This window comes from Dama dama, chromosome 9 (genome assembly GCF_033118175.1).
Source record: "Dama dama isolate Ldn47 chromosome 9, ASM3311817v1, whole genome shotgun sequence".
NCBI classification, from domain to species: Eukaryota; Metazoa; Chordata; class Mammalia; order Artiodactyla; family Cervidae; genus Dama; species Dama dama.
This window is the reverse complement of record NC_083689.1, coordinates 21,894,230-21,914,620: the sequence shown is the minus strand read 5'-3', so window position 1 is coordinate 21,914,620 and position 20,391 is coordinate 21,894,230. Positions and strand designations below refer to the sequence as shown.

At 51.2% G+C, this 20,391-nt stretch overlaps 1 protein-coding gene across 1 annotated transcript in view; it reads right to left on the bottom strand.

Annotated features, from left to right (window-relative positions):
- Window positions 1-20,391, bottom strand: part of RFX2 (regulatory factor X2) — an 89,911-nt gene that overhangs the window by 7,906 nt on the left and 61,614 nt on the right. Inside the window, exons 6-14 of the mRNA XM_061150579.1 lie at window positions 13,244-13,318; window positions 8,167-8,348; window positions 6,910-7,029; window positions 4,675-4,790; window positions 3,674-3,792; window positions 3,275-3,384; window positions 2,856-3,010; window positions 1,769-1,866; window positions 636-785 (exon numbers count right to left, since the gene is read on the bottom strand). Of these exons, the coding sequence (XP_061006562.1) occupies window positions 636-785; window positions 1,769-1,866; window positions 2,856-3,010; window positions 3,275-3,384; window positions 3,674-3,792; window positions 4,675-4,790; window positions 6,910-7,029; window positions 8,167-8,348; window positions 13,244-13,318 (1,125 nt within the window). The remainder of the gene's footprint in view (window positions 1-635; window positions 786-1,768; window positions 1,867-2,855; window positions 3,011-3,274; window positions 3,385-3,673; window positions 3,793-4,674; window positions 4,791-6,909; window positions 7,030-8,166; window positions 8,349-13,243; window positions 13,319-20,391) is intronic.

Below are 20,391 nucleotides of genomic sequence, written 5' to 3'. Positions count from 1 at the left end.
GAGGGCCTACATCCAGGTTTCTTGCATCGAAGCCCAGTCTGTACCTCATCTTTGCCTTCTGTTTTTTTTGTGGGGGGGCTGCCTGGAGCAGCATGTGGAATCTTAACTCCCAGACCAGGGATGGAACCTGTGCCTCTCTCACTGGAAGCTCAGAGTCCTAACCATAGGACCACTAGGGAAGTCCCCGTTGGGTTATTTCTAAGTGGCCGCTCCTCTGTGGGTATGTGTGTTTATTCCATGGATCAGCTCAGAGCCTGAACTAGACATAGATATGGCAGCAGGACCCATCTGACGGCGGCCTGTACTTTTCTAAGACCAGAACAGAGCCATGAACATGGCATGGGGAAGGCAAACTTAAAGAAAACAGATTAAGGTCTTGGTCCCAGAGCCTGGAGGCCAGGGGAATGATCACAGAGTAGAACCTAGGGGTCCCGGACTGGCTGCGGAGGGCTTCAACCCCAACCATTCCCAAGCAACACAAATGTGGGCCCCGGTGAGGTGCCCAGTTTGCTGTGGGCTAAGATTGGTGGGTCTCTGCATTTTTCTAGCGGGTGGGAGCTCGGCCAGTGGGTTCCCATGCCCGTCCCTGTTGGGGAGGCACCTGGGAGAAGCCACCTGCATGTGGGAGGAGTCACCTGCACATTGGCGAAGTCCACGCGGTTGAGGTCGCTGAGCATCTGGTTGATCTGGGAGGTGTTCTGCAGCACTGCCCGGGCCGCCTGCGCCAGGTGGTTGAGGGACGTGTATCTCCGTAGGGTTTGCGCAAAGGCACTCACCACACCAACCTGGGGAGGAGGCCCGGAGTGAGCCCGTGTCTGCTCCGGGAGAGTGCAGGAGGAGGGGTGGGGAAGGGTGGTTCTGGCAGGGACCCACCCTCTGGACAGGCCCAAAGGCCCCAAAACTGAAGATCAATGAGGGACACACATCGAGTGGCATCTAGCGTGGATGCCGAGCACGGGCGAGGCAGAATTCAGGACAGCAGCTCTCTGGGGTGGATGGTAAAAATACTGATTCCAGGGCGCCACTGGACCAGCCACTCTGGGGGTGTGGCATGGAAATCTTCAATTTTATTTTAAAAACATTTAAATTATTATTTTTTTGCCACACCACGTGGCTTGTAAGATCTTAGTTCCCCTACCAGGGACTGAAACTGGGTCCTCAGCAATGAGACTGCAAAGTCCTAACCACTGGACTCCAGGGAATTACTCAAATCTGCAATTTTCAACAGCTTCCCAGGCAATTCATGTGCATCCTGAAGTCTGAGACTCAATGGCCTCAGTGATCAATTCCAGGTTGAGGGTGGGATGGGCAGACCGGATTGCCCGGATCTAGCCCCAACTGTGTGAGGCTGTAGGCATGCTTGAGATAGGAACATGATCACCTCTTCTCCATAAGGAGGCCTCATCTCCACATTTTACAGTCTCATCTGTGGTCAAGACTATAGCAAAAAGGGCGACCACAAAGAGATTGAATCCCCCTCCTACAATGAGCAGAGAAATATTCAATTTGTTCCAATTCAGTCCAAAAGTCTCCCAGCAAAGACACCTTCTGTCAGGCCAGCAACTTCCAGCACCGGCCTCCAAGAGAAAACATCCCTGGCCCTTCAGGAAGGACCCCCTGTCTTCAGGACACTTGGGACCAGCCTGCTTTCTCTGGAGCCCAGGGGCCCTCAAGTTCCCCCAGGACAGAGAGGAGTCCCCTCCCTTCACAGCACAAGGCGCCCCGGGGGTGACCAGTGTGGTCTGGAGGCCCAGACCCTGACCATTACCTTGGTCTGGATGACCTGCTGTGGGAAGTCGCTCATGGCATTGGTCAACCAGCCTTCCAAGCTCTTGGCAAAGTTGCGGATGGCTTGTGTCAGGGTACCTGGGGACACAAGCCATGGTATTAACTGTGAGAAAGGCAGCCTCACCCGTCAGGATCAGCTCAAGTGCAAGAGATACACATGCCATGGAAATCACCCCCACCGAGAACAAGTAACACAGACGAGAAGAGATTGAGAATTTAGGGCTCTTATGAGGGAGACACTGAGTGGGAACACCGAGCAGACACTGACACTGTGCCGGCCCTGCATCGTTCATCTTTGCTCATCTACCCATCTACACTGGTGGTTCTCACCCTGGCGACCCTGCCCCAGATGACATAAGACCATGTCTGGGTACATCTGTGGCTACCATGACCAGAGGGCTTCTGGCAGCCAGTGGGAAAGGGACGCTGCTCCACACTCCACAGTGCTGAGGGGGAGAGCCCCTGATACACACAAATGTGTGTAAATGTATTCTACCGACTTCCAAATTTAGGACAGCTTGCAATAAATGAAACACATTTTTTTGAAAAACCAAAAAAACCCTCCAAGTGTTATAAAAAGAAAGATACCCCAATTTCAAACCTTAACACAGAGACTCTAAATGAACACTGCACTGAACAGTTTCCAGGAAGGCAAGGCCAAAGGACAAGTGCAATGGTTTTGCTATTTTCCTTTTACTGGCATAAAAAGCACAGGCCAGCTTATCAAAAAGACGGAGGTTCCCCAGTGCTAACAGGCACGGGTGTTTACAGAGAGGCCTTGGGAAAGTGACGCTCAGAGCCCGGCCCCCTCACTCTCACGGGGTGGGGACCCCACCCTCAGGGGCCTGGGAGCCCCAGGGAGAGCTCCTAAGTAGGGAGCCAGGAGGCGGGCGCCTCCTAGTGGTGGGCGTGTCACCGCCTCCGAAGGCCACGGGGGCCAGTGGGGACAGAGGCCCTGGGACGGTCCCCAGGGTAGCAATCGGACCAGATGAGTGGGGGCGCGGTGGGGGCAGGGCCGCGGGGGGCGGAGCATTCACTGGGTGCGCTAGTCGGGGCAGGGCGCTCACTAGGCACAGGCCGCAGCACGTCCGGGATGAGGATCTCCACCAGCGCCTGGTACAGGATGTGGTCGCAGGTCCTCATCCACCGGAGGACGGGGTCGCACTTGCACAGAGACACCAGCTTGTCCTTGGGGAGGACGGCGCCTTCTGGCTCCTCGTCACTGCAGGGGATGGGGGACACCAGGGAACACGGATCAGCCGTCGGCTCAGGGGCGGCTCTCCTGGGATAGATGAGCCGGGTGAGGCTGCAGGACTGCCCCGTGCAGGCCAGCTCCCTGTCCCGTGGTCACCCTGAGACCACATGCGCACGAGGGTGTCTGAGAGCCAGTTCTTGAAAAGCTAGAGCATGTGTCTGGGGGCGGTCTGCAGGGTAAACCCGGGCTGGTGAAGAAAGCCACGTCTGGGGGCCAAGGGGCAGGCGGTACCTGGCGGGTAGAGAGGTGGGACCATCGCTAGAGGATTTAGAATTCCAGAAGGAGAGCCACAGCTTCTCAATGTAGTGGAACTGGAGGTTCATGACGACGTCTAAAGTGGCCTAGGAGTAAACGCGCTGGTTAAACACACCCACGTGCGCAGGTGTCTGTCGTCAGAACATAGGGGCAGGCAGCTGGGCTGCAGTGGGGTCTTTCCAAACCCAGAGAGACCATGAGAAGGGATGGGGTGAACAAAGGGAGAGTCCATCTACTCCTCGGCCACAGGGAGGGAGGCTGGTGCTGTCTGCTCCCTGTCGCCCACCAGAGACACCCAGGGCTACTCCGGCACTGGCCCCATGCAGCTGAGCGAAGCACCCACTGGCGCCCCGGGGCCGGGCTTGGGGCAGTCACCTCGCAGTGCCGCCGGTAGGCCAGCTGGAGGGCCTTGACGTCATGCAGCGTGATGCTCTCCTGCAGCAGGACGCTGCCCAGGTCGGGAGCCGGGAACTCGGGGAAGACGTGGGACACATCTGGGGGAGGAAGGTGGGGGTCAGCAGGGCCGAGGACGGCGTGCAGGAGCCGCTGGCAAGCCGGCAGGCTGTGGATACTGGTGGGATGTGCTAATGGCCCCACTGCAGCCCCAAGGGTGGAGTCCTGGCTCCCCTCTCCGCCACACAACCTTTAAGCTTTGGTTTTCTCAGATTCAGGATGGGGATGACTTCGTCAGCTCCTTAAGGACACATACATACCACACACACACACACACACACACACACAAAGGAGGGGAGAGGGCCTAGCACACAGCAAGCTCTCCATTCCCACCAGAAAGGGGGCGGCCGGTGGGGTGGGGTGAGAGCCTCTCCAGGAGGCCCTAACCCCGGCGGGGGGATTGTTGGGGCTCAAATATATACCGAAGTGCACAGAGTCCCCTGTGTCTTCAGATGTGTGTGCACCTTCCCCAGCTGCCCTGGGAAGTGGGCTGAGTCAAGATGCTTTCTTGCTGCTCCGGAGCAGTGACGGTTTGGGCTGGGGAAGCACCCTCCCAGGGAAGAGGTCCAGGCTGCCCTGTGTTGGGGCCCCCGGGAGGGGCCAGGCTCAGAGGGGTTAGACTCAAAGTACATCTAGTCTTCTTTCCGATGGGCATTTCATTTTATTTACTTATTTTTTTCTGATGGTCACTTTACTCCATTTTGGGGGGATTAATATCCATTAATATGGGAGGCACATGCTGATAATTCAAAAACCTCAGCAATCCCACAAAGAAGGTCTACTAGAACTTGAAAAGGTGGTAGGAAAGAAAACTGTCTGAAGTAGCCCTTTAGATGCTGCTGGTGCTGAAACCCACCCCAGAGGTGCTGAGAGGCCCTGGAGCCTTCCCAGCAGGCCCTGTGCCGGGGCAGGGGGTGGCTCACCGATGTACTGCTGGTGGTGCTGGCTCTGGGCAGCCATGGCCTGCTCGGGCGTGCTGTGCAGGCTGCCATGCGAGCCGCTCTCCCCAAGGCTGTCTGTCTTCTGGGCTGGTCGGTACCTGGCAGGGAACACACGAGCCACCGTGAGGCCCCAGCGGCACTCCCCAGAAGGGGCTGGAGGACTGGACAGGATTTGGTTTGGGAGGGTGTGTGATTTTTTAAAACTTGTGGTCAAATAGAAAACACAAAATTTAGCACTGGAACCACTTTCATGTGCACAACTCAGTGGCATTAAGTTCATTCACACTGTCGGGCAACCATCCCCACTATCCACCTCCAGAAGTTTCTCATCTCCTCAGACTGAAACTCTGTCTACTTTAAACACTCACTTCCCATCGCCTCCCCCAGCCCCTGGCCCCATCTACCACTTGTCTCTGTGGATCTGACTCTAGGGACCTCCTGCAGGTGGAAAAGACAGTGTTTGTCCTTCTGTGTCTGGCTTCTCTTCCTGAGCATCACATCCTCAGGGTTCATCAATGCTGTATCAGGGCTCAAATCCCCTCCCTTTTTAGGGATGCATACTACTCCACCACGTGATTGGACCACATTTGTTCAGCCATCATCTGTTGATGGACCCCTGGGTTGCTTTTATGTGTATATATTCTAATAGTCCTCTCTTAGAAGACAAGTAAACTTCTTTACATAGGGTCCCAAATGTCTATTATATGATCTCAAAGCAAATTCTGAGACTTTGTTTTGCCCTCAGCCAGAAAGCAGTGGACAGCCTGTCTAGACAGCAAACTGAGAAACTAACAGAGAAGGGCTTCCCAGGGTAACTGACTGGAGCCCAGACGGACAAGGGGATTCAGCTTGAGGTAGGAGTTCCTTTCCTTGTGGAACGTGGGGCCAGACTCGCTGGGAGGCGGGAGGACGTGGCTCAGATGTACGTGGATCTCCTGACTGGGGGATGGGCTCCCCGTGCCAATGGCACAAGCCTGTCGCTGTGAAACATGCATCTAAATCCTCCAGGTGCTCTCAGGGGCCTGAACCCCACAAAGGAAGCTGCACCCCTTGTCTGGGGAAAGCCAGGAACAGGAGGGACTGCTGGTTCCGGAGAACATTCCGGACTCCCTCCTGTGACCTCCAGTTCCTGTAATTGGCCATGTGGTTGGGAGTCACCCAGACCCCTTAAGCAGCTAAAATGGGGTGTCAGCCATGCAGCTCAACGAAGGCACGATAGTGCCAAGTGGAGGTGAGTGGGGTGCGCCCCTGCTCTGGAGCTGAGTAGATTCTGGAAAGGGGCTCGGGACACAGCGGGGCAGAGGGGTGACTGGAAGGGGCCAGGGAGGTGACATTCCAGGGGGCTCTGAACCAGGTACCTCCACCTAGGGCGGTGAGAGGGCCATTTCTGCCACCTATTTTGAAAATATAGTTTGATCCCCACCTGGCCACACCCGTTCCTTCACGCCTGGTCTGTAATGAGTGTCGTGCTACACAGGCAGAGCTGAAGACACTTCACAGACAGTGTCTGCCTGCAAAGCTGTGGGTATGTACTCTCTGGCCCTTTACAGAAAAACTGCTGATTCCTGCTTTAAGAGGCGAGTAGGTGTGTGATGCACAGGGAACATTCCAGAAAATGACCAGGACTTTCCAGCCATCAGACCCAGAGGTCAGGAAGAAGCAGCCACTTCAGTGTACAAGCTTCTTTTTCCTGCTTCTGGGGCTGTGTTCAATGTTCTTTCTTTCTTTGTAGACAGGGAGGAAAAATGCAAGATTGTGATTCTAACTCTACGCACTATGCAAAAGGCAAAAACAAAGGAGCAAGTAAAACAAAGAGCAGTTGTTGCTGGAGGCTGACGGGGAGGGGTGACCAACAGGAGGAGCGGGGCAAGTCTTTCGGGCAGTGAAACTATTCTGTATGATCCTATGATAGTGGATACATGTCGTTACAACTCTGTCCAAACTCACAGAATGTACACACACAGAATGAACCCAAATGACAGCTATGGACCTGGGGTGGCAAAGCTAGATCTGTGTGGGTTCACCAGCTGTAACACAGGCCCAGCATCAGAGGTGTCCTGCTGGCCTCACTCCAAGCCAAGTGGAAGTGAAAGGCTGACCTTCACCCACCTCCTGGATGTGGTCAATGCCCCAGAAACCCCCTCCCTCCCTTCCCCCTAGTGAAAACTCGCAGGCAGGCTGGCTGGTCCTCAGGCCGGCCTGGGACAGCTCACCCACCTGGGCTTCTGATGCACCGGCTGCTGCCGCATGGCCATGTACTGCGTGTCCTCCTGCAGCCGGTTCAGGGGCGAGTCTGGCTTCAGGCGGATCCCGTAGTAATGGTACTTGGAGTTGCCCCTGGGAACCGAACATCTGGGTCAGCTCTCTTCCCACATGTCCTGAACCGTGAGACTAGGGCTCTGCCCCGGCCTCCTCCCTCTCGGGGAGGGCTCTCAGGGCCTGTGTTCCGTGGACCGTGTGGGGAGTGTTCACAGACTGGTCCGTGGTCAGAGAGGTTCAGGAAATTCTGTAAAGACTTTGCTCTCTGGGAGATTCTACCTTAGTTTACTATAGGGGAAATGATGATTGAAGGGTTTTAAACAATTTCTTTAAGGAGACAGGTCAGAAGGACTCCTGGGAGGGAAGAACAGACACACGGCCTTGCAAACACCCTGCTTCCAGTGCTGAGAGGTGGGGAGCAGGGGGACAGAGTCCCAGTCTTGAGGCAGCATCCAGGACCCTGGGAAGGTGGAGGCCCCAGGAGCCTTCTAGAAAGGCCCGGGGCGGGGTTGGTCATGTCCCTGAAACCAGGGCCCAACTGCCCCTCCCCCCCCACCCATTCATGGCTTGTAAGAATCTCCTCTGTCAAGGATCCCAGGGTGGCAGAGAACTCTCCAGGATGCCAGTTTCACAGAGGGTGCAGGTGAACCCTGACACCCACATACACGTTCCTTCACCCAACCTGGCAGGCCGCAGGCCGCAGGCCAGGGCCACGCAGGGTGGCCTCACACATGGGCCAAGCCCCTGCTTTGAGCACAGCGTGGCTATCTTTTTCTAGCAGGAGGACCCAATTTCTCTTGCGGGGTAAGTGTCTAGCCTGTGACGGTCCCTGGCTGCTGTCACCCAAGGGCAGCCCTCAGTGGGCCAGTCCAGGATCAGCAAAAAGCATCAAGACATGGTGAATCCCACTCTGCTAGACAACCTGGAGGCTGCTGTTTAAAAAGTTGGTTTCCATGAAAAATTTCCAATGAAGAGAGAGAGCTGGGGGGAAGCCTGTGTCCTGTCCCCAGGAGGTGAGTGACCACTGGCCCTCCCCACAGGGGGTGGCCTGGCTGCTGCCCATTCAGACCAAGTCCACGTGCACCTGGAGCCGTGGACATCGGGAGGTGTGGAGAGGAGGGTGCCTCGCATTCTCTGAAAGCTGGGTGTCTGGATAAGGGAAGGGGGTGGGCAGGCAGGCAGGTCAGGGGCTGCCAGCCTCCCCCAGGGACCCACCTGGTGCCCAGCCGCCGCGTCCGCAGGCCCATGAACACGGAGCGGATTAGCTTCCCAAAGGAGGCGGCGTTCACTGGGTCCAGCTTGTGCTCCTGACAGTGCCGCAGGTAGTGGTTGTAGAGTGAACTTCGGGGGAGACTCACGCCCTCTGCGGTCTCGTAATTGTCCAGGAGCCACTGCAGCTGGATGGAGAAGACATGCCCGATGCTGACACACACCCACCGGGACCGTCACACGTCACACGCTGGCCCACCTCAAACATGACCGGGGACTCACGGCTACCGTCACCAACTTGGGGTCAAGAGACCTGGGGCACACTCATCAATCAGTAGCTTCTGTTTACTCATTTGTTTATCCCCTCCATTTCTAGCCAGACTTTCAGGTTCCCTGACTTAATTTATAAAAACCTGAACATGATGGAGAACCTTAGGATCTGTCTTCATCATCACTGAAAGCCCCCCAGGTCCCGCACACCAAACATTTCCTAAACCCATGGGGACAGAGATCATCTGATGCCAAGAGAAAGACAGATGAAGGAGAGCGCGACGGTCCATCAGCATGGCGCCCAGGGTGAGGGAACATCACCAATGTCCCTGTACTCACGAGCCAGAGACAGAGAGAGAGAGAGAGAGGAAGACAAATGGCCAAGTTTTGTGCTCAGGTTGGGGGATGGCCTAGAGGCTCCGTGAAGGCAGAGCCTCACCTGCAGCCTGAGCAAGCACCGCGGGGTGTATGCAGGCTCACTGCCAGATGCCGCAACCTGGCGTCATCCCCACCCGCTGAGCATCACTCGTCAGTGACACTACACGACCAAGAGGCCCAGTTTCCCCCCACACAGCTCTGCCTTGCCCACGGCAAACCCACCACTAGGGTCCCAGCACCTTCAGGCAAGCACAAGGAGAGGGTGACAGGATCACCTTTTGGTTCTGGGTGATTCTGCTGCCATTTTCTCTGCCGATATTCGCACAATTTCTATGTCAGTAGCAAATAAAACAGAGAATCTTTTCCAGGAAAAAGTACGTTTTTAGCCACATCTGTGATCTGTCTGGATTGCACTCTTCTTGATGTTATGGTCAAATCCCTTTTTCAATGAGGAAAGCCACAGAACCCAACAGCCCCGGGGGCTCTGGGCTCCCTGGTGGCGCAGGATCTTTGGACACTTGTGCTTCTAACCTATAAACAGGGGGCGGGGGCTTGATGACCAGACTTGCCCACCCACCCAGCCCCTCTGTCCTTCAGGGTATTTTTTCCACTCTTGGGAGCAAACACTCCTGACTGTGGCTCCTGAGCCACCCTCACTCTGTTCATATAATTCAGCTTTGAATCTGACCTTCTATCCACCCGGGCCTTCAAGGTGGCACTAGTGGTAGAAAATCTGCCTGTCAATGCAGAAGATGCAAGATTTGCCAGCTAGATCCCCGGATTGGGAGGATCCTCAGGAATAGGAAATGGCAACCCATTTCAGTGTTCTTGCCTGGAAAATTCCGTGGACAGAGGAGCCTGGCGGGCTAGCTACAGTTCATGGGGTCACAAAGAGTCAGACACAACTGAAGTGACTGAGTCCACGCATTTATTCACCCACCTGCCCTGGGTGCTGGGGATACAACTGTGAACAAAACAGACAAAAGCCCCCTGTCCTCCAGAAGCGCCCATTCTCGTTGGGGGATCAACCCACAAAAAATAAGTAAAATGCCCAGAATGAGAGCTGGTGCTGTTATGGGGAAAATCCAGGAGAGGGAGCTGGGAGCTCCAGGGATGGGGCAGGGGGGAGGAGCTGAGGGAGTGAGTTGAGGGAAGGTGTCCCAGGCAGAGGGTACAGCACATGCAAAGGCCCTGGGGCAGGACTGTGCCTGGTGTGTTGGAGGAACAGTGGGGAGGCCCATATGGCTGAAGCAGAGTGGGTAAGGGGGAGAGAGAAAGGGAGGGCAGGGAGGGGATGTGGCAGGTCATGCAGGGTCTACTGGACCACGGGGAGGCCTCGGGTTTTCACTCCAAGGAGGTGGGAGCCCTGGAGGTCTGTGCGCATAGGAAGGGCAGGGCCTGACTCAGGTTTTTAGCAGGACCACTCTGGCAGCTGCCATGAGAAGGGCCTGGAAGCTGAGCAAGGGCTAGCTAGCAGGCAGCTGCTACAATGTCTGGGAGATTTGGGGGCTGGGGGTAGGGTGAGAGGCTGTGGCCGTGGTGGGCGGGGTGGGAGGAGTAGTCCAATTCCGGGTGGCTCTGAAGGTACAGTCCTGGCGCATTGGGTGTGGCTGCAGCAGGAGGAGGGAAGGCAAGGTAGAGCCCCCAGCAGGACCTCGCTGTCCTAGGTGAGCTGGCAAGATGGCGGGAGGTGAGGGAATTGTGGGCTTGGGGTGGGGGTTGGGGCCCAGCCCTGGACACCTGCATGGTGCTGCTCTTCCAGGCAGGCAGGCACCTTGGACACTTGAGGATGCAGCTGAGGGGAGCAGCAAGGGGGTTTCAGAGACTCCAAAACACAGCAGTCCAACCTCGACCACCGCTGGAGGCATTTGCCGCGTGATCTGGAGCAGCTTCTGAGCAGAGGACCAGCCCCCAGAGCTGCCAGTTCCAGCCCAGGCCCACCCCAGGCTGCAGGGCATGGCTCTGTCACGATGCCACTACTGAAAGCTAAATCATTTTTTAAGATATGTATTTCTTGATTAAAAAAACAGTCATACAATCTGAATGATTCACCTAAAAGCAGGTCCTTCTCCTAGGGGAGGAATAGTAGATTATGCAATAGGCCAAGGTCACTTCTGCAGGGACCCACGACAGGGGCTGCTGAGTCGGCAGGAGTGGGGGACTTCTCCAGACAGATCGGGGGACAGCAGAGGGGACCAGCCCTGGGGGGTGGTGTGTGCCTGGCCAGCGTGACTGCACCAAGGCTGCAGACACCCTGGCGGGCGACGGTGTCTCCATCCCCAGCGCCTCCTTCCTCCAAAACAGCTGTTCGTTTCCTGCCATCAAATTACCGCCCCTCCCTGTTTCAGAGATGCCTTGGGGCCCACTTTCTCTCTCGGGGGCTCCCACACCAGGCTAGAAGGTCCCTCAACCCACACACCCCCTTGTCCGAGCCCCCAGGGCAGTCTGGGGAGCTCAGGTAACCCTGACGTCGGAATGGGTCTGGAAAGCACAGGCCAGCCTTCCTGGGGTCCGGGCATCTCGCTGCCCCGCACCAGGCTCGCTCGTCTGCCTGGGCATGGGGACTGTGGTCGGTGGCGCCCATTTCAACAGTCTCCAGTGAGCATGGCTGGCGAGGACCACGAAGGGCTCTTTCTGCAGGACACACAGCCGCCCGTCGCCAGGCCACACCCCAGCTCTCTCCTCGTTCTCCCGCCCAGACAAGCTCCTGGCGGTTTTCCACCAGTGAGAGCCCGAGGGTCACTCTTTCCAGAGACCTTATTCCTCTCCTCTTTGAGCCGCCAAGCCCCAGATCCTACTTTTCAAGCTCCCGATGGAAGAAAACGACTCAACAAGCCAGCAGGGAGAAAACGGACACAGAGAGGTTCTTCCGGCTCGGAGTTTAAACTCAGGAATGGATGCTAGTTTGGGGGAAGCAGCCAAGGCAAACCCACCTCCCAGAGAAGAACCGTCAGAAAGTCAGAGACAGCCCTGAGGCTGCAGCTGCGCCGGCGTTTCGCGTACTTTGTCGATTTCCCGCGGCCACGCCCTCCGCCCGCGGCCACGCCCTCAGCCCGCGGCCACGCCCACCCGGCCTTCCTCGTGCTGGGCCTCGCAGGCCGTGCGGCTGCTGCGCTGTCCGCTCCAGAGCTGAAGAGCCCTGGTCCCAGAGCAGAGAATGTGCCCTGCCAACTTTCTACTCGCTCTGCTTGGAGTCTAAGGCTGCTTATCCTCTGAGGTTCAGACTGGGGGCTGCAGCTGCTGGCCACGCCTGTGCCCTGCCCTTCCACAAACCCAGAAGTTTCTGGATCTTTCCCTAGTGGGTGGGGCTTCTGCCCCCCCAACAGACCCCGGCCGGAACAGTTCACTTTGAACTTAAGCCGGTATAAGAGTCTTGGTGGGGTCATGTTCGGGGTCGGGTTTGACTAATGGGGATTTCTTCTCTTTGATGTTTTAATTCTCCAAGGAACGTCCAATCCCAAGCCAAGTGCCTGAGAAAACATGCCAAAAGCACGTTTTGATTGCTGCCACCTGTCCCTCCTTCAAAATGCTGAACCAATTTCCAGTTATGTTAAAGTTGAATTCAGAGAGTTTAGGTAACGGGAACAGGGAGGAGTGTGAGGGAGATGGACGCTTGCCCTCCTCAACTGTCCCTGGAAGCTGAGCCTCTGTGCTGTCAGCCCCTCCTGCCCCCATCCTGCCCCGAAAAGCCAGTGGGAGGCAAGGCCATTTTCACCATCCTGGCCGGGAACCTGTGATCACAGTGTGCCCATCAGAGAAGGGTCTTATGCGGCTAAAATCAGTAGGATTTAGTTGATTTGCCCTTTCTCAAATTACCTTTTTTTTTTTTTTTTGGCCACGCTGTGTCAGATCTATTTCCCTGACCAGGGATCAAACCTATGACACCTTGGGAGCCTGGAGTCTTAGCCACTGGACCACCAGGGAAGTCCTTCAAATTACCTTTTTTTTTTCCCCCAAAGAGCTAATCACAGAATTAGCCAAGAACTTTTACGGCAGCCCCCATAAAATCCGGTGTCATTTTTTGGTGGTGGCTTGTTTGAGTATGAATTTATTTACAGTGCTATCCTCTGCCAGGCCTGGTGGGCAGGATGTTAGGTGCACTAAGTAGTTTAATCCCTGTCCCACCAGGAGGGAGGCGTCGTTATTCTCCTCTCACAAAGGAAGAGTCTATCTTGATTTCCTTTCTCATTAGAAGGATATTTTTGCTGAATTCTAGATTGGCTTCCTCCTTCCCCTTTTTGGCACTTTAAAGGTGTCAACTCATTGTTTTCTTTTTTCTTTTTTTGGCCTCACTGCACAGCTTGCCAGGTCTCAGTTCTGGGATCAGGGATTGAACCTGTGGTCATGGCCACCAGGGAATGCCCTGTTTGATTTTAAAATGCCTATGTAGGTGACAGGCAGAGCAGGGCAGACCAGCAGGTCGACGCACACTTACATGGCTGTTGAGTAAACCGCTTTTGTGAGAGGTGATCCCTTCGCTTTTTTGGAGGTTTTCAATCGCCATTTCAAGCTAAAGAAAATGTGCGCAGAAACAAAACAAAACGGAAAAAAAAAAAAGGAAATCAGATAGTTAGCATCAGCCAAGATTTGTTTGTATTAATATCCAAAGATCCGCGTGCCTATGGAATAGAAACCAGGCTGGACATAGGCAGGGGATGGGTTAGGTGAGGGATGGATTGTGAGGGGTAGTGAAGCCTCAGCCCGGAGAGTTACTTCATCACATGCGGAGGCGCCCAGAGCCCGTCGGACACCAGCAGCAGGGGGGTCCTCCTGTCTACACGGGCCGGTCTACATGGGCAGCCAAGTTTCAACGAGTCTGCATGTGAGCATGCACAAGAAGACTTAGTGGCTGCGTAAGTTCAAGTTTAAGCGAAGTCAGCATAATAACTGCCTGCTGCTCCCCACACCCGTCACGTGCCCTGGGAGAACCAGAGGACCATTGATGGTGGGGATAGTTTGTGGCACTGATTTCCAGGTCAGTCTGTCATGTTGCAATGCCCAGGGTCTCCTGGCTGCAGGCTTTGGGAGAACACCATGAGGCCACAACCCCAGTCCTGCAATTGGGGGGCACAGGTTCCTGGGGCCACAGAGATGGGACCGAGTGGCGGGGAGTCATGTGCAGCTTACAAGGGGGCCCTTCCTGGGACAGGGCTTCTGAGATAGAATCTCAGGCCTCTCAGAGGTGAGGGCTGAGGGGCCACGACAGGTCTGTACAAAGGTCATGTGTGGCAACCACTACATCTGAGCCCAACTCTTTCATGGAAAATGCAAACGTGAGCTCTGCTGGAAGAAATGACCCTTCAGCACCCAGGGGAGGCAAAGACCACAGAGATGCTTCTGTAAAAAGCAGGCCCAGTGCATTCAGAAAGTATAGATGAACCAGTTCCTGGAGCTGTGTTCAGGAACGAGGGGCTTCTGCTTCACCCACCACCTCTTTTGACCATGGCTGAGAATGTCCATTCTCACCACTGCTATTTGACATTGTACTGGAAGTTCTAGCCAGGGTCATAGGAATAAAAGGAAATAGGAAATAAATAGGAAATAGGAAATAAAAGGCATCCACATGGAAGCAGAAAAAGCAAAACGACCTCTGTTTACAGATAGCATGATCTTAAATATGGAAAATTCTGAAGGATCCACACAAAAAAACTATCAGCCCCAGAGTTGCAAGATACAAGATGCATATACAAAAATCAATTATTTTAAACAATGAATGATAGCAAAATGAAATGAAGAAAACAATCCTATTTGAAATAGTATCAAAGAGAATAAAATACCTAGGAATATGTTTCATCAAGGAGATGAAATAATTGTACACTGAAAAAGCTATGAAACATTTCAAGAACTTAAAGATGATCAGAACAAACAAAGACATCCTATGTTCATGGACTGGAAGACTTACTATTAAGAGGGTGAAAGTGAAGTCCCTCAGTCATGTCTGACTCTTTGCGACCCCGTGGACTGTAGCCCACCAGGCTCCTCTGTCCATGGGATTCTCCAGGCAAGAATACTGGAGTGGGTTGCCATTTCCTTCTCCAGGGTATCTTCCTGACCCAGGGATCAAACCCAGGTCTCCCACATTGCAGGCAGAGGCTTTAACCTCTGAGCCACAGGGAAGCCCATTAAGAGGGTAATACTCTCCTAACTGATCTATAGGCAGAATGCAATCTCTATCAAAATTCCCTACACAGCTTCCAAGTGCCTTCTCAAATGGATAAGTTGATCTTAAAATTCACATGGCATTGCAGGGGACCCCAAGTATCAAAACAATCTTGAAAAAGAAGTACCAAGTTGGAAGACTCACAAGTCCTCATTTCAAAATTGATTACAAAGTCAGTAACCAAAGTAGTGCAGTACCAGAATAGAATAGACATAGAGAACAAGGGGATGGAATTGAGAGTCCAGAGATAAACCCATACATCCAGGGTCAATTGATTTTCAACAAGGGTGTTCAAACCAGTCAATGGAGAAAGAAGATACTTTTCAACAAATGATGGTGGGATAAATAGATAGCCTCATGCAAAAGAATGAAGTGGGACCCTCACCTCACAGCATATACCAAAATCAATTCAAAATGGATCAAAGAACTACATGTAAGAGCTAAAAGAACAAAACCCTTAGAGAAAAAAACCTGAAGTAATCAGGTAAAATGTTATTTCCATGACCTTGGATTTGGGAATTTTAGACATGACACCTAAAGTAAAATTTAAAAAAAAAAAGGTAAAAAAAGATAAATTGGATTTCATCAAAATTAAAAACTTTTGTACATTGAAGAACACTATCAAGACAGTGAAAAGACAACCCATGGAGTGGGAGAACATCTTTGCAAATCATATATCTAATCAGGGCCTATATCCAAAATATTATAAAGAACTCTCACAACTCAAAAACAAAATGACAGAATGACCTGATTAGAAAATGGGCAAAAGTCTAGAATAGATATGTCTCCGATAAGCACATAAAAAGATGCTCAACATCATTAGTCATTAGGGAAATACAAACTAAGCCACAATGAGGTACCACTTTATACCCACGAGGATGGTTAGTAAAAGAAAAAAGAAAAATATTAATGACAAGTGTTGGCAAGGATGGGGAGGAATTGGGAACCCTTGTCCATTGCTGGTGGAAATGCAAAATGGTTCAGCCACTCTGGTAAACATTTGTTAAACATAAATTCAGTTAAGCCACAGGACCCAACAATGCCATTAGACCCAAGATAATTGAAAACAGGTGTTCTAACAAAAACTTGTCCATAGTAGCATTATTCATAATGACAAGAAAGCAGAGAAATGCAAATGTCAGTCACCAATGAATGGATAAACAAGATATGGTCCACACATACAATATTATTCATGCCCCCAAAGGAGTAAAGCACTGACACATGTTACAATGTGAATGAGCCTTGAAAATATGATGCTCAGTGAGACAAGCCAGACATAAAAGGCTGCATGTGAGGGGTTCACGTGTGAGGGGTTCCATTTGTCCAGAACAGGTGAATCCATGGAGACAGAAAGCAGATTAGTTTAGTTGCTGGGGGCTGGAGGAGGAAGGAATGGGGTGGCGGGGGAGGGTGACTACTAACTGGTACAGGGTGATGAGAATGTTCTGGAACTCGGTAGGGTAATGGTTACACAACATTGTGAACATGTACCAAATACCACTGGTTTGTACCCTTTTACATAATTAAAATGGTGCATTTTTATGTTCTGTGAAATTCACCTCAAAAAAAAACTATATAACTAAAAAAACTTTAGTCTCACTTACAATTTGAATGAATCTTTTTACTCACATGCCTAGTTTTGTAACACTGTGCACCGGTCACTTGGAAATATTGGTTCACCAAGTTGCAGATCTTCCAAATACTGACACATTTCATCATACAATATTGAAAACATCCAGCCATTTCAGCAAGATACCAGTTTTCCAAAGTTCTATTTTTTTCTTTTTTTGTAGAACATATTGGCAATAAAATCTGTCAGTTGTTTCCCTGGATGTGTCAGGCTCACAGCCTTTCATTTTTGAGAAAATGTGGGCCAGATCTCCAAGTCTGAATAATCATAATTTGTCTGTCATCCTTTCAAGGAAAAATAGCATTTCATGTGTTCATAGACTGCAGCCCGCCAGGCTCCTCTGTCCATGGGGATTCTCCAGGCAAGAATGCTGGAGTGGGTTGCCATGTGCTACTCCAGGAGATCTTCCCAACCTGGGGACTGAACCCAGGTCTCCCGCACTGAAGGCAGATTCTTTACCGAATGAGTCTCCAGAGCTACTCTCCAGTTGTGGTTCAAGGGCTTCTCATTGCAGTAGCTTTTCTTATTGCAGAGCACAGGCTCTAAGGTGCACGGGCTTCAGCAGATTCGACTTGTGGGCTCTAGAGTACAGGCTCAGTAAGTAGTTGTGGCACACAGGCTTAGTTGCCCCACAGCATGTGGGATCTTCCCAGATCAGGGACTGAATCTGTCCCCTGCATTGGCAGGTGGATTCTTAACCACTGGGCCATCAGGGAAGCCCATGAAAACAATTTTGACCTCATGGAGCTCCTGAGAGGGTGCCAGACATATGTAAGACTGACTGCTAAAAGGCGTGGAGTTCTGAGTATTGTGGAAAAGAATACAAATGAACATTTGCTGTGTAAGGCCATCCTCAAAACCCCCTAGCTAGTAAACAGGGTCTGAACAAGCCCACTGATATTATACATTAAATTAACTTGATTCAAAGTGGAACCTCCCAAGGTGTTCACTGCATTTTAAAATTAAGACATCGGGGACGCTTCTGAAGGTGATGAAGTTCAGGAAAACATCCCTAGTTCCCCAAGTTCGGATGGAGAGGTTGGTGCCCTGAAGTTAGGACGGAAGGCACAGCGCAGTGCATCCAGCAGAGGGCGCTGCGGCGCCGCCTCCCAGCCCCGAGCAGCGCCCAGTCAGCCAGCGTCCTTGGAAAAGGAACCTCTCACACTGGAACTTGGAAGTCAGTCGGGGCGGGGGTGGGGGGGATGGGGGGATGGGGCGATGGGGGTGGGAGTTGGGTGTTGAGTCGGAGGGGAGGCTTGCTTACAAACCTGACCCAGGGATTCTAACTGCACAAGTACAAAAGGCTTGCTCAGTCCTCTCAGGGGCTGGAAAAGTTCGTGTTTAAAGTGGAAACTAATTTTATACTCCACTGGAGTTTCTTATTATTAAAAAAATTTTTTTATTAAAGTGGTAGCTGCACATGTCCAACATGTAAGGAAGAGCCAAGGATGGATGTAGAGGTGCCCCATTCCCACCCCAGGGCTAGGCATCCCTAAAATCATTTCTGTTTTCTCAACTTTTTGAGGATTCCTTTACATCTTGGTATTATATATAACATGGGTGCATGTTATACATATATATATTATATATATTATACACACATATATTATATGTATATTATGTATATAATATTATGTATATGTATATAATATACATATATAACATATGTATACATGTTATACATATATATATACACATACATATTTCTTGACTTACCAGGAGTTTTATCTTTATTTCTTTTAAGATTTTTTTTTTGATGTGGACCTTTTTGTTTTTTTAAAGTTTTTATTGTATTTGCTACAATATTGCTTCTGTTTTATGTTTTGTTTTCTTGGCCAAAAGGCATGTGGAATCTTAGCTCCCCAACCAGGGATTGAACCTGCACCCTCCACATTGGAAGGCAAAGTGTAAATCACTGGACCACCAGGGAAGTCCTCCATCTTTATTTTTGATTGCATGCAGTGCAGCCCTTATTCCTTTTCCTTGGCAATTTAATTTCACTGACTTCCACTGCGTGAATTATTAGCAGAATGCCTGTGAAAAAGGGTACACACATATCATGCTTTAAGGGCTCTGGAGAAAGGTGGGGAGACAAGGCTTAAGGACTTATGATCAAAGACACAGTGTCTCAGGAATTAAATGTGATAGCAGAGTGCAGATAAGTTTTAATAGCTCTCAAGTATCCCAGGTGGCTCAGTGGTAAAGAGTCCACCTGCCAGTGCAGGAGACGCAGGCTTGACCCCCAGGCCAGGAAGACCCCCTGGAGAAGGAAATGGCAAGCCACTCCAGTATTCTTGCCTGGAGAATCCCACGGACAGAGGAGCCTGGACAGCTACAATTCATGGGGTGGCAAAGAGTCAGACATGACTGAGCAACTGAGCATGCACGCACATGTATATTGAAATTGGTCTAGTATTTTAAACATTTTTAAGGAATTTAAAAAATTCCTTTCCTTTCTTGTATAATCCTGGCAAGATTTTGCCTGACATAAGGACTAGATTCATGTCTTCTAAGGGAGGGTGAAAGTTACTTCTTCTCTGAGTTCATTAGTGTCCGCCCAAATGGTCATTCCATCCATAACACAGTAATCTCATTAAAATGACCCGACAGATCAAGATCACCCCTGCAAAGGGCCAGCAATGACCAATATCGAAGCAAACTTGTATCTCAAGGCTGGATCTGGCCGTGCCTTGTGGCATGTGGGATCTCAGTTCCCCGACCAGGGATGGAACCCAGACCCCCCGCGTTGGGAGTGCAGAGTCTCAGCCACTGGACCCCCAGGGAAGTCCAAGTAGCCATTTTTAAAGGCTAACAAACATGTTTCACTCTTTTTGTAGTTCTCAGAACTTAAAATATTGTAGTTCGACTTCTTAATTCATCAATTAAACATTTTAAAAAATTTTCTAGTTTGGAAATATATCCAGACTTACAAAAAAGTTGTAAAAAGAGCACAAAGCTTTCCTATAGGTCCTTCAGCCAGCCTCCCCAAATGGTCATTGACCTCATTGACCCAATGACCTCCCCAAGACCTGGAAACCAATTCCCACTCAACCCTATTAACCAATCAGAAGTCCCATCTGTGGACCAGAAGTCAATCAGGAGTCACACACTGTGGGTATTTGCATACAGAGCCATGAAAGTAAACAAGACCATAAGGAAAAGATGAAGGAAATTAGAAGGAAGTTTTTATTGAATGATGACCACATGTATCCCTTGGGTTTGTGTCACGCTAAATAGGATGATGACTTCTCTGGAAAATTAACTGAGACTTTTTAGAATAAGTGCCAGAGTGCTTTCCATTAGCATTCTTTAATTCTGTCACTTAAAGCAGAACAGAGACAAAAATTTCAGATAGATCTTTCAAAGGGACACTGCTTCCCCCTTTGCAAAGAAATGTGCAAAAACCAAATTCAAAAGTGATGACATCATTAGAAGTTTGTCAAAACCCATGGAACGTACAACACAAAGAGGGAGCCCTAATGTCAACCAGGGCTTTAGTTAATAGCAATAAGGTGTCACTATTGGTTTAGTGACTGTAACAAATGCACCAAACTTAGGTAAGATGTTAATAATAAGGAGAGCTCTGTGTGGGTATGGGGTGGGGGGTTATGGAAATTCTCTGGTTTAGGTTCAATTTTGAGCATTGCTTTGCTAGTGTGTGAGATGAGCGCAATTGTGTGGTAGTTTAAACATTCTTTGGCATTGCCTTTCTTTGGGATTGGAATGAAAACTGACCTTTTCCAGTCCTATGGCCACTGCTGAGTTTTCCAGATTTGCTGGTATATTGAGTACA